This window comes from Pteropus vampyrus, unplaced genomic scaffold (assembly GCF_000151845.1).
Source record: "Pteropus vampyrus isolate Shadow unplaced genomic scaffold, Pvam_2.0 Scaffold37, whole genome shotgun sequence".
In the NCBI taxonomy this organism is placed as follows: Eukaryota; Metazoa; Chordata; class Mammalia; order Chiroptera; family Pteropodidae; genus Pteropus; species Pteropus vampyrus.
In genome coordinates, this window is record NW_011888818.1 from 2,046,429 (window position 1) to 2,061,445 (window position 15,017).

Here is a 15,017-nt window from a genome sequence, read left to right on the forward strand (position 1 = left end):
ATTGTAAAATTGAAAAAAATACAGTAATGAAACAAAACGCCAGTGGATGGATTTAACAATCTAATGGAAAGAACAGAAGAGAAAATTGGTGAACTAAAAGACAGAAAAATAGAATTTAGCCAATTTGAACAACAGAGAAAAAACAGTGAAGAAAAGTTATCACAGGCTCAGGAACTTGTGGAGTCATATTTTTTAAAAAAATCTAGCATTTGTGTCATTGGAGTCCCTGAAAAAGAAAAGAAAGAGGGTGGATCTGAAAAAATACTCAAAGCAAAAATAGCTGGAAACTTCCAGAATTGTCCAGAGATATAAACCTAGAGATTCGAAAAGCTTAATAAATCCTGAACATGATAAACCAAAAAAAATTTATACCAAGACAAACCATTATTACACTTCTGAAAATTAAGGAAAAAGAAACAGTCTTGAAAGAAGCCAGAGAAAAATAATATTTTACAATGGAAAAAAATCTATTCAAATAATAGCAGATTTCTCATCAGAAAACGTGGAGGCCAGGAGGAGGTGTCACAATATGTTTCAAGTGTTAAAATAAAAACTGTCAGCTAAAATTGTGTACTCTACGAAAACATCCTTTAAAGAAATTTGAAGAAATCAAGATATGCTCAGTTAGAGATAAAACAACTGTGTTTGTCATCAGTAGATCTACCCTGAAAGAGGGCTAAAGATCTCAGAATATCAGGAAGAAGGAAACATGGTAAATAAAAACATAAGTAAATACAATAGGTTTTTCCTCTCCTTTTGAGTATTTTAAATTCTGTTTGATAGCTGAAACAAAAATTATAACACTGATGTAGTTCTAAATGTATATATAGAAAATACTAGAGATCATTACATTATAATGGGAAAGTTAAGAAACAAAGGTTTCTATAATTCACTTAAACTGGTAAAATGGCAATACTAATTGATTTTATGTAATAATTTATGTGTAAATAATGTAATGCTTGGGTCAATTACTAATAATGCTATACAAAGAGACCTAGTATAGATAAATAAAAATAAAATTTAAAAAAAGATTAAGTAACACACAAGAAGGCAGTACAGTGGAAAACAAATGAAAAACAGAGGAAACAAAAATAAAATGAAGCCCTAACATGTAATAACTACATTAAATGTAAATGGCCTAAATACTAATAAAAAGGCAGAGATTGGCAGGACTGGATTAAAAAATATTACCCAATTTTATACTGTATAAGAGACTTACTTCAAATATTAAAATATTAAAGTATTAAAAAATAGGCCATTTAAAAGATGGGATGGACAAATATACATCATATAAATATCAATCAAAGAAAAGCAGAAGTGGCTATATGAATGTTAGACTTTACAGAAAATAAAATACCAAAGACAGAGAAATATTTTATAAAAGGGTTAATGGACCAAGAAGACATCATGATCCTAAATGTGTATGTATTAAATATGTTGCAAAATATGTGAAGCAAAAATTCATAGAACTGAAAGAAATAGAAAAAGCGACAATTATTGCAAAAGATTTCAGCATTCTTTTCTCAACAATTGATAGAATAACAAGGCAGAAAATAAACAAGAATATAAAAGAACTAAACAGTACCAGCAATCAACGGGATTCTAATAAACTTTTCTAGAACGCTGCATCTAGTAATAGCAGAATACACATTCTTTTCAAGTGTGAACAGAACATGTTCCAAGATAGATAAAATCCTGGGTCATAAAACAAATTTCAACAAATCCAAAAATATTGAAATCTTATAGCTGTTTTCTCTTACCACGGTGGAATCAAACTAAAAAGCAATAACAGAGTGATAATAGGAAAATCTCCAAACGTTTCTCAACAACATACTTCTTAATCTAATGGATCAAAGAGAAAGTCTTAAAAGAAATCTCTTCTCCCAGATGGTCTCAATGGAAAATTCTACCAAACGTTTAAAGAAAAATTAAAACCAATTCTATAAATCTTATCCAGAAAATAGGAGATCCACTTTAAAATCATTTTATAAAACTAGTAATATTCTGAAAACAAAAACAGACAAAGAAGTAAAGAAAACTGCAAACCAATATCCTTCATTAACATATGCAAAAATCTTTAACAAAATATTATCAAATATCATTCAGCAATACATAAAAAAGAATCATATACTATAATCCAGTGGAGTTTATTCCAGGAGTATGAGGCTAGTTTAATATTTGGAAATCAAACATTGTTATCCACCATAAAAACAAGTTAAGAATAAAAATTACATGATTATATTAGTTGATGACAAAAAGCAACTGACAAAATTTAACAGCCAATCATGATCAAAACTCTTAGAAAAATAAGAATAGAGAACTCCCTCAACCTGATATAGTATCTATAAAAAACCTAATATTTATATTAATACATAATTATTTTAATTATACAGCTAACATTATACTTAATGTTGAAAGACTGAATGCTTTTCTCATGAAATTGGAAAACAAAGATTTCTATTCTTACCACTCTTATTCTATATAGTGCTGGAAGTTCAAGTCAGTACATTAAGGTAGTCTATGAAATAAGACATATAGATTGAAAAGGAAGAACTAAATATCTATTTGCAGATAATGTGACTGTCTACATGGAAAATCCTAAAATATCAACAAAAATCTCCGAGAACTGATAAGTAAGTTCAGCATGGTTGTAGATATAATATACATAAAAGATAATTATATTTCACATAGTAGTAATAAATACCTAATGCTGAATTTAAAAATATAATGCTATTTATAATTATATACAAAAGTACTTAGAAAGAAATCTATAAATTCCATTCGTATGCTGAAAACTATACAATGCTGAAAAAAAATTTTTTTAAAGATCTAAAAAGAGACACATACATGTTCATGGGTTGGAAGATTCAACATAATAAATATGTCAATTCTCTTCAAATTGATATACTTGTTAACACAGTTCCTATCAAAATCTCAGGAAAAGTCCTTGTGGATTTAGATAAGATTATTCTAAAACATATGTGAGAAGATAAAGGAACTAGAATAACTTTGAAAAAAGAAGAAAGTGGAAAGAATCAGTCTACTCATATCAAGATCTATTTTATAGTTACAGCAATCAAGATTGTATGTTGTTGATGGAGAAACAGAAACAGATCAATGGATCATAAAAGAGAATACATAAATGACATGCACAAATGTGCCCATGTGACTTTCGCTGAAAGTATAACAGCATTTAAATGAGGAGAGGACAGCTTTTTCAGTAAATGGTGCTGGAGCAACTGGATGTCCATTTAAAAAAAAAAGTGAGCCTTGACCTAAGTCTCACACCTTACGCAAAAATAAATAAATAAATAAATAAGTAGAATAACATAAAATGCATCATAACTTAAATGGAAAATGGAGAATGGAAAAGCTGTAGAAAAAAATAGGAGAAATTTTGTCAGGATCTAGGACTAGGCAAAGAGTTATCAGACTTGACAGCAAAAGCACAATTCACAAAAGAAAAAAATGATAAATGAGACTTCATCAAATTAAAAACTTTTGTTCTGTAAAAGGCCCTGTTAAAATTAAAAGAGAAACTATATAGAGTGATAGAAAATACTGAAAACTCCATATCGTACAAAGGATAATACCTAGAATTTATTTAAAAACTCTCAAAACTCAACAGTAAACCAACAATCTAATTAGAAATGAGGAAAAAACATGAAGAAAAATTTCAACCAGATGATACACAGATAAATAAGCTCCTGAAAAGATGTCCAACATCATCAGTCATTATGAAAATGCAAAATAAAACCACACTGAGATATCACTACATACTTATCAGAATGGCTAAAATTTAAAAAAAAAAAAAACAAAAAAAAAGTGATGAAACCAAATTCTGGTAAGGATGAGGAGAAACTGGATCAGTTTACACATTGTGATGAGATTGTAGAATGTTATAGTCAATCACCCAAATTGCACTAATGAGATACCCCAGATAAATGAAGTCTTGTTTTCAGACTAAAACTTGTTTTTTTTGTATTTGTTTTTGTTTTTGTTTTGTAGCTTTATTCATAATAGTCAAAGCTGGGAAACAAACTGCATGTTCTTCAATGGGCAAATGGCCAAACTATTTATATACAGAACAACCTGGATGAGTCTTCAGAGAATTATGCTGGGTGAAAAAAGCCAATTTCCAAATGTTACATACTGTATGATTCCAGATATACAATATTCTTGAAATGATGAAATTATAGAAATGGAGACAGGATTAATAGTTGCCACAGGGAAAGGAGGGAGCAGGGCTGGGAGAGAAGTGGATGTGGCTGTAAAAGGACAGCACGGTGGATCCTCGTGGTGATAGAAAGGTTCTGTATCTTGACTATATCAATGTCGACATCTTGGTTGTGACACTGTACTGCGGTTCTGCAAGATGTCACCACTGAGGGAATGTCGGTAAAGGTTATAGAGGATCACTTTGTAGTATTTCTTACATGTGAATCTATGATTATTTCAAATTAAAACATAAAATGTTTGAGATAACTCGCAGTATTCCAGAACTCTTTTAGGGGATATGCTTGAGTCAAAATGTTTGAAGGCCACTGATCCAGAAAATTGGTGGATGGAGGCATCGAAGGAGCTCAGAACCAGAGGCAACCCTGCTCTCCAATCATCTCTTTGATTCATAATTAAGCAGGTGGAAGAGGCTATTTCTGACATTTGTATTCAAAAACACATCAATTGAAGAGATGCTGGATGAAGTGGTTGAATTTCAAAAATTAAGCTGCTTTTTACCTAATTGATAGGTCAATTTCATATTTGAAATCTCATGAGAGTCTCAGCAAGCTGCACAGCATAGAAAGAAAAAATCTGATTTGAAGAGAACTTGAATATCAATAGATGCAAAAAAAGGATTGTTAAATTTTCTGCCCAGTCTCTATGTTTGACCTTCAATTAGGGAACATAGCACTTAGCTGAGGCAAGCACAGCCTCCGGACTCATCATCTTATGCAGCTGCAGAACTGAGTTCTGGGGTACTAGTAAATTGAGGGGACATGCATCTGTGGACACAAATCTATAAAATAAGAGCAAACATCACAGACACACCATACTCTTTTTAGCATGTCTGTTTCTCCCTATGCATCACACGTTCTCAGACACAGCAGGTGTTGAAAATTAGAATAACTACCTTCCCTTGGCCTGATTCTGGCAATGTACACAGCACCAGAACAGCTGAGAAAAAAATAGAAACCATTCATTTGCCCACGCTCTGCTTGATATGGTTTTGATAAACGAACAAAAAAATGGTCACGAATCTTCACTTGACTGATGATCAGATTTGATGCAATGCATACACATATCTAATAGGCAGTCAACTAGGATTTTTCCAGTTGTCTTGCAGTCGTGTTTAAAGCCCATTGTTGACAACGGAGGAACCAAGTTTCCAGGGACTTGCCACTTTGGAACCGTCCCATTCCTGCTGGGCTTACTGAGAACTACTACAGGATTCTCTCACACAAACCACCCCTCCGCCTTCCTGTTCAGTATAGTGACACAGTGGAGAGAAAAGTAGGAACATTTTTGGAAATTGCAATTTTCATTAAAAGCAGCTCTTTGCTTCACCTATCTCCTCTTACGGGGAATAGAAGAACATGTTTTTCTACCCCGAGACCAAGAGGATAATCTGTAAATAGTGGTGGGGTTTACAACAAGGAATGATTTACATTTTATTCCTTTTTGCTATACATAGACTTAGGCAGCAGACTAGCTGACCTGCACTGGTAATAACAGAGTAAGACAAGAATTGGAGACAGGAGACATGAAAGGGAAGTGCTGACAAAGAAGGGCCTATCTCTTCTCTTGAGCTCTTTATATTGGAGAAGCAGGAACATCAGACCTTGCCTAGTTTCAAAGGCATGAGAAGGGAAAATGGGGGACCTTGCAGTTCCTAATACAATTCCAGTTCAAGGGTTAAGAAGCTGGAGGAAACGGCCAAAAGGGATCACCACAATAAGGCAACTGCTCAAAGAAGCACCCTCGCCAGCAGCGCATGCATTACCCACAACCTGTCAATGCTGAGTCCCTAGGCAGCAAGCCTGGCTAACCAAAAAGAGTGAACGGTCAAGTGAGGAGACTCTGGTCTATTCCTTCTTCCTTTTGTCCAGCCACAAGCACCAAAATTAAAAGATGTGAGATGTAACAGCCAAGACCAAGCTGTCCTTGTACCTGTTCCCTCAAACCCGATTGCTACAGTGGAGAGATGATGAGCTCTGAAGCATATACAAGATTGAAACTTAGAAACTGAGAAAATAAAGGTTTTATTTAAAAGTAAATGAAAGCAAGTGAAAAAATATAGAATCTGGGCATATTTTATTAAGAGAGTTACTGTAAAGTAGAAAAGGGGAATCCATCATATCTAGTCAGGGCAGCTATAAGAAAAACTGAAAATCCTCATATTTACATCTTGAATTATGGCTAAAGTCTCTTCTGGAATAAGAGGCAAACAAATCATTAAGGAGAATGGGCCCCCAGAGGATATGTATTGGGATTGAGTTTAGAGCCTTACAATTGTCAGGATGGTCTCAGGACCAGCAGCATATGCATCACCTTGGAGCTTCTCAAAAATGCGGAACCTCGGTCCCACTGCGGAACCACTAAATAAGAATCTGCATTTACAGGAACTCCAGGTGATTCTTCTGCACACTAAAATCTGGGCAGCAGTGACCTAGAACGTTGGATAGAAGATGCATGGTGAGGCTCGCAGGCGTGTGGTGTCCTCCTTCCCCTGTCTGAGAGTATACTCAGTGACTAATCACAGTCTGAGTGACTAATCAACAGCTGTCAATCTCATCTGTCTAGTGGAGGATACTGTGTGTTTGTCCATCTCATAATTTTAGAGCAGGAATCCCTCTATCACCAGTGGGGTGAATAGGAAATGATTAGAACACAAGGATTTATCACTATTTTTATATGAACTTAGAAATACGTATTTTTAATCTTAGTTTTAATTCATAATGCAGTATATATCTAGAGATATAACCCACTTTTAAAAAGTGCCTTGGGATCCTCAATTTTTTAAAGAATGTGACGAAGATCAGGAAATTTACAACATTTGAGAAAGGCTGTTGTTACAGGTGGAGACTCCATCAGCCTGGGTCTCTGAGTTCATATGTGGAGGAGCGGACCAATAACCATCCCCCTAGTGCAGGGGTCCCCAATCCCCTCAGGAACCGGGCTGCAGAGCACGAGGTGAGCAGTGGGAGAGCAGAGCAAAGTGAAGCTTCATCTGTATATGCAGCCGCTCCCCAGCGCTAGCATCACCGCCTCCGCTCCACCTCAGATCATCAGGCATTAGATTCTCATAGGAGCACCATCCCTGGTGCCACAATGGTTGGGGACCGTTGCTCTAGTGAAATAACTCCTCGTGGTTTTAAATCACTGGGACTGGAGGTTAGTCGGTTTCTCAGTATAACCTGGCCTATCCTAACAAAAACACAGAACGCCGGGGAAGGCCTAAAACAATTTACCTGACCAGAGGAGCTAACAGAATAGGACACTGTCTCTGAGAAAATCGCTCTAATGTCACATGTTTTGGGGCTTCCTGCCCTTCATATTCACATGCAATGCTCAGAGTATATTTTCTAGCTCAGTTTATTCCTGGAACTTGGCTCTCGGCACTGTGGAAACCCACACCTTGATAAGATGTCTCCCCATTAGCAGTAGCTCTTCAAAATAATCATCTCAGTTTTCAGGGCACTACCTGAAAATATCTCTTCTAATTAAAACAATGGGCAATTCACCTTTCCAATAGCTAGAGGCCCTTCTGCGATGCCACTTTACATCTTTCATAAATACCACGAGAATAAAAAATGCTTCATAGCTAAAAAGCCACAGGCTTTCTCCAAGGAAAATAATCAAACCAAATCAACTGCAGAACTCAGTGTGGGTGGCAGTGCCTAAATAATAATGATTGTAACAGGAAATTTCAGTGTCATAGCTAATATTCTTCAGTCACTAATTATGTGTCAGGCATAATTCTAGGCCTTCTTTCATTTAGATCTTCCTAATAATCCTATGAGACAGACACTAATATTATCTCCATGTTCTCGATGAGGAAACTGAAACCCAGAGAGGCTGAGTATCTTGTCCAAGGTTGCACAGCTAGGAAATGGAGAGTCAGGATGGAAATTTATAATCTCATTATTTATATTCTCTCTTATATTTCAGGGAGAACTATGCAATTTGAACATACTACCACTACTACTTATTCCTGCAGTGTTCTCTAGCAACCAAACAACCTCACAAAGGATTCGAAGTTTTCTCTTATAAGTAGAAGGGAGGTTTCTGTTTCTTCTCCTCCTTTGACATTACCTATGCCACTCTCCATGTCCCCTACCTCATCGGCTGACTCCTTTTACCTGTGGGATAAAGCCTCATTCATGTGGTATGTGTTGTGGAAGTCAGGGAAAGAGGAAGCAGGGAGGAAGAAGAGGGAACAGAAGAGGAAGATGCACATGTGAAACAGGCAGTTTCAGCTTCCAGGAAGGCCGCTCCTTCCCTCCAAACTAGGCCAACACCTGGCACAGTCGGGACTGTTCTTTAAGGACCACAGGCGGTCACATTTTAGTCCCTGTGAGGCATTATCTCATCTGGGAGGGTAACATTCCAGGAGCTGCTGCTTTAAGCTCATTAAAGCCACTGATCATCTTTTGCCTTAGCCCGGAAGAAAAGGCACTCGGGAGGGACCAGATGACAAATATTGAGAATGGACAAGAACACAGGCTGTTCTCAGGAGGTAAAGACCCCTCAGTGAGCCCCTGAGAATGCTGGAAGAGCCACACACAGCACTTTCAGCCTCGGACAACAGCATCTTTATCACTGACACTGAAACATGGAAGTGGTGCCTTTCTGGCACAAGCAGCAGAGGCAGAGCTGTCACTGGGCAGAGGGGCCTGGCTGCCAATCACTGGAGATTTCACCACAGTGATCTGAGGGAGCAGGAGGGAAAGGCGGACAACCCATATGGTGTCACAATGGCTGCTTTTAGAAACACAGCTGAGATCTCTGGAGACTTCTAGAACAATCTGGAAAGAATGTTAGGGGCTGGAGTTCTTAAAGGGAAAGTGCAGGATAATCAAAACTAATCCAATTATTTTGGGTTTATTGTTACCTAGTTCTTAACATTCCCAAAGATTCCTGAATTCTAGAGGGAAAGTAGCTAAGGCCAGAGTGGGTACTGGGTAGGTACAAATATCCCAGCATCTTCCTCACCTCACCAGTACTTTTGAGAGCAAAACATATTTGTACCAGTGGGAAAATTTTTAACTATATATTTTTTTAAGCACGATAAAGAAAAGGTGGCAACATCCTATTCATTTGCATTTCTTTGATTTATCTTGTCCCTTCTTGGTAGCTTTTGATGTGCTGACTGGGTGGAGTTGCTGTAGAATATTAAGCACTTTGTTCCTAATCATTTGGAGCTTTTACTAATGAAAAGTGCTCTGAATGGAAAACTTTAAAAGAATGTTTTTCTTTATCAAACACTTATGGAATTCCACGGCTTGGCATAAGAGTACATGCTTGGGAGTTCATGGAATTATAATTAGTACTAGCCCCTCTTCTGAGAAACTTATATTACCAATACAACATACAGAAATGACACATGCACACCCACGTGCATATACACATGTGCCCATATGCATGTCCATGCCAGCATGCACGGGCTCACACGTGCAATGTCATGAATCAAAATGTCAGGAGTCCTTGGTTTTCCTTTTAGGTCTGTATAAGCTTATGCCATCTGTCTTTTGCCATTCATCCAGAAGTCCTGTGTCTCCACTAAAAAACCTTACAGACTATGAGATTTTGAAGGGATCTCAGGGATCAAGTAGTCTTAATTAACCCTATAAAAACAGTCTAGAAAGGCAAAAAAAAAAGTATACCCCAATTCTCTTAACCCTGAGCTCACTGTTTTTTTATAGCGCTCATCCTATGCCTCTCTCCCCTTACTGGGTAGCCTGCATCTTCCAGGGAGGGAAGCATACAAGTGGTCCGAGTGCCACCTGGCCCAGCCCTGTGGACCTTTGTTTGATGCCTAGGGCAGTGCAGTAACTGAAGAGTAAGGGGAAGAGGTGCTGTAGTGCCAGCAGCATCAGTGATTTTGGAGGTGGCAGCAGCAATGTTGGCACGAGCGGCAGGATGATGAAAGGACTGGAGTCGGCAATACAAGAGGTAGCACTGGCAGCTGCAACTGTCCTCCGGACATCAGGCACAGCAACCCTTGCCAGAAACATTATGTGCTACTGCCATCACACAGAAATTAGGACCAGCAGGAACCATGGGGACTTGAGTGAACCTCATCCAAAAGTGATGATACATGCCATGGATGTTGGTGGCATAGCTGTCACATTGGCCATTAACTAGGACCACAGGGAAAAGGAACAAGACGGAGTAGGACAATGGCAGAAATCCTGTGTCACTAGGACAAGTACTTTCTACAGCATGTGTAAGAAACACTGAGAAATGCTCAACACAATGAGGGAAGAAATTTGTGGGTCATCATTAGTTTTGAAAGGCGGCTCATAAAGTAGAGAAATTCTATTTTGTGGCTCTTACTATATATTTCACAATCATTTTATAGCTAGAACTCTTAGTCCAAAGCTCTTAACTGTATAACCCACACCAAGCTGCAGTCTAAGAGAAACCATGCCCATTTCCTTGGGAGAACTGAATTCCATTCCAAGGTGTGTGCTGCATTTGATGTGAACTTGAATCCAGATGGATCAGACAAGGAGAAAAAAATCTCAGTATCACTGTTGCAGGGGAAGAGGCATAGCATATTGACTGGGAGGGGAATACATGTAGACCCAATAGAAGAATACATTAGCTTCCAGGCAGCTTGAAGACATGAAGCCTGGGAGGAAATTGCCCAGTAGAGAGGCATGAAGAAAAGGACATGACAGAAGGAAAGAAAAGTTAAGCCCACAGAGAGATGCTCCGTCCCCAACCTTCGTTTTTGTACTTGATCAGCCCTCTGTTGATCCTAGATGGGTAACTATGTGGGAAACAGCCTGAGCTTTCAGCTTCACCTTTAAAAGGTGAAACTAATGGGAGACTGGTTCCCTCTGTGTGTCCCAGCAGACTACCCACTTGCTATCAGATCTAACATTAAAGAGCAAATAGTTCTGTGATCAGCATGAAAATGAAAGGATGACATATTTTTCCAAGTTGAATAAAAATGTACAGTACCAGTATAAATATCCTTTTTCAGAAGCCACAAAGGGAAAAAGGGCAAAAATTTTGTTCTAGTGCTGTGTTCTACCTTAAATAGGCAATTATTATAGGGTACAAATGCAATGAACAAACACCAGCGTTTATTTAAATGCAAGGGTTACAACTTGTGGTCTTGCTCCCCAAATGGTCCCCTGAGACCTTGTAAGTCCTTCTCTAAAGCCCAGTTTCCAAGATCTGAAAATCCTCAAAGCTGCAGCTTGGAATTTGAAAATACACAAATCACAGAGACTCTGCGTTGCCTAAAGAATCCAAGATCCCTCAGTGTGGCATTCCAGACTTCCTCTAGTCCAACCCCAAAGGTCCAACCCAGGCGCCGCAGTTCTCCTGACTCCTTGAGTAGGAAGATGTGTTTGAGATGGAACTTGGAAGTCAGAAGGTGGTGCTTTGAGAGCAGACAATGAGAAGAGGAGGGAGGGAGAGAGAGACAGGCTGAGCGCAGCCTAGGCTGTAAGCTCTTCCTTAATGTTCAAGCCACATGAAGGTACCATCTCAGCCATATCAGTGGTGGCAGCAGCAACACAGTGTGCCCATCTATAAAAAGGCTTTCCATGGTGTAGCCAGAAACCACTTCGCCATTTTAATCAGATGCTGAGCAGATAGGTTCCTAGAGCCTCTGAACCTGGCGATGACCAGCACAAGACCCAAGAAGCCAAGAGGACAGGCAGGGCTGCAGAAAATGAAGAACAGGCTTGGAATGAACACTTTAGCTATTACTATTCATCTTTCAGGCATACGTTTTCGTGTTTAAACAAGATCCTGACTGTGTCTTAAAATTGTGATTAATCATCTATATCTTCGGTCATTGTCTAATAAATCTTTAGAAAGTGAATAACTGTCTTTGCTTTATTTTCAATTCTTATTATTCAGTCTAATTGATTATTCTCTGTATCCAGAAATGAAGACCTTCTTTAGGCAAAGCTAACCAATAATACTTGGAAAGGAACTGGCCACCTGGAATTCCAGTGCCTACTTGGGCACTCTTTTTAACCCTGCCAGGCCTGTAGTTACATAGGTACGTTACATAAACAGTGTCTTTTAAGGGGTATCCCCATTGTAATGCCTAGAGAACTACATACAGGATCTGGAAATATGGAAAAGTTTTGACATAAAGGAAGGAAAAACTATAATTGGCTGTGGAGGACAGGGAGGTTGACATTTGTTTTGGGTTGAGCCTTGTCGAATGGCTATGGTGTGGGTGCACGTGTGCGTGTCTGTATATGTGTGTGTATCCATAGCCATGTCAGAGACAGATATCTTAGACAGAGTGTGAAGAGCACAGTGAGTCCTAAAAGATAAATAAGTAAAAATAAAATCTCTTAATATCTCAAGAGAAAGAGATTCCGGCATCTAAACTGAAAATAGAGACACTTAGACATTTGCAAATTAAGAAAGAAAGGAAGAAGAAATAAAGCTTATTCATATGGCCCCTGACTTATAATGGTTCAATTTTATGATTTTTCAAATTTACAATGGTGTGAAAGCAGTATGCATTCAGAAGAAACCATATTTCAAATTATGAATTTTAATCTTTTCCCAAGTTAGCAATACGAAGTACAATACTGTCTCATGATGCTGGGCAGTGGCAGGAAAATAATTTTGACCAACTGTAGGCTAATGTAAATGCCCTGAGCAAATTTAAGATAGGCTAAGTTAAGCTGTGACATTCAGTAGGTTAAATGTATTAAATCTATTTTCAACCTAGGATGGATTTATTGGGACGTAACCCCATCATAGGCTGAGAAGCATCTGTATTATAAATTGTAAGAGGAACAGAACCTTTTATAAGATGGAATATTAAGATTTTTTTTCTGAGATTTACTTTTATTTATTTATTTTTATTTATTTAATTTGGTAAATCCCAGCCTGCTCAGCAGTGCTAATGCTGCATCAAGTGAAAGAGATTATTGTCTACTCAACAGTGGGGAAGGGTACATGAAGCAGGAACAGAGAAGTGGCTCTGCTGAGAGAAAATGAAATTGGGGTACAGAGAAGGGCAATGGTCAACCTTTCCTCCTTACTTGGATATGCTCTTTCCAATACCACACCTGGGAAATTCTGGGTTTTATTTTGAAAAGGAAGAGTTTTCTCTCATGGAACCTAAAGGGAACTATGGTCTCTACAGCATACCTTCTTCACAAACTTTCATAATCTCAGAGAAACAGAACTAACACTTGGCAAAGAGCCTGGGCAAACCACGCTCACCCAGAACTAAATTTCACAAAAGAAAAGCTTGTGACAGTAACAAGTTGCCTGGGTGGTAAGGCCCACACTCTGCTTCTGGTGCTGCTCCCCAGCTCTCCCACCTACACGGCCTCATTCCAGGACTATTCATCGGGATGTGGGAGCACCTGTTGCATTTTGTGCCTGGAGATCTCCTGACAGTTGATTCTTTGGAAGAGTTGGATCATGCCACCTGGATCCATGATCACCGACATTTGTGTTTTCTAGGTTTCCCTTGCAAACCTGATGGCTGACCTTTAATATCCAGTTCCTTGTGTTTCACAAGATGATCCCCTTCCCTAACTTCTCTCTATAGTCTTTTCTGATGCTGCTGATGCCACCTTTTATAGATCCCTGCATCCAGACAAGACTGGCTACCTTTAAATCTGAGCAGAAAGAAAGTTGGCAATGTCTTTTAAGAAATAAAATCTCTTAACATCGCAAAAAAAGAACATTCTACCAACTAAAGTGAAAACAGAGACATTTAGATATCAGCAATGGAAGAAAGAAAGGAGAAAGAAAGAAAGCCTATATTATAAATTGAACTATGTACATAAACAACAACAAAAAAATCAAGTCCTTGGCTCTGAAGAATGACATTAAAAAGTTAAGCTGTACTTACTCTTATTTAAAGTGTCATTCTTGTTCAGTGTAACTGTTAGACATGTAATATAGACAGATGAGCCACCCTGACTCCATGAAGACAAAACTTCCCCCTGTACATCCACTCTAAAAGCTTTTAAAACCACTCTGTCAGGAGCAATTTGACGGCATATCAATTGTGTTTCTCTACTGAACCACAGCACTACATGTGACAAATGAACATCATAACAGGATTGGGTGTGGGGGGAGGAGGGGTAAGGGCTGAGAAGTCCACCACATGGTATAACAGACTCTAATACAGAAGACTGCCAATAAAACAGGAGAGGGAATGCATTAGTCTTCTGCAAAGGGCTCAGGTTGACCAGTAAATATTTCATAGAAGAAAAGCATACACAGCAACGCAACAGGACTTTGCTAAAAGCTAGGGATTCAGAGCCTTCTCAAAATGATTTACAAGCAGCATATTGTGAGAAAGGCTGAAAGGAAGTCATACAGGAGTTTATCATGACTGGTGAGTGGTTGGCTCTTGATCCTGACATCCCTGGGTAGCACCCCAATTCCCAACAGGAGTATTTTTATCCATTTGGCATTTCTATCTCGAGCCTGTAACCCACACTGGCAACGTATCTGTGATTAAAAACAAGAGACTGCTCTCTTTTCTTTTACTTTCTTTTTTTTTTACTATTTTCATTATTAATTGGTTTTATAATTAGAAAAATCACTCTTTTTGGTTAATCAGTTTAAGTGAGGGTTTGGTGTCCTAAATCTAGAGCAAGGAGGAGTGATCTGGATAGTACTAGAGACTATTTCTCTCCTCAAGGCAAGAAAATTCATTGAACTGAGAAGCTAAATTTAAACCCCCATACCTGGCACAGTTAACTGGGCCAATAGGTATCTACTTTCCTAATAAGAAAGTAGAATTCGGAGGAAAGAAATTTTCAGGAGCAACTGTTGAATCA

General features: G+C 38.2%; 1 protein-coding gene across 6 annotated transcripts in view; it reads right to left on the reverse strand.

Moving 5' to 3' along the window:
* Window positions 1-15,017, reverse strand: part of CTNNA2 (catenin alpha 2) — a 1,043,800-nt gene that overhangs the window by 453,584 nt on the left and 575,199 nt on the right. Inside the window, exon 7 of one of the 6 annotated variants that reach the window (XM_023529440.1) lies at window positions 5,716-5,720. The exons of the other annotated variants lie outside the window; for them this stretch is intronic. Coding sequence (XP_023385208.1) covers window positions 5,716-5,720 — 5 coding nt within the window. The remainder of the gene's footprint in view (window positions 1-5,715; window positions 5,721-15,017) is intronic. 6 annotated transcript variants of the gene reach the window in all.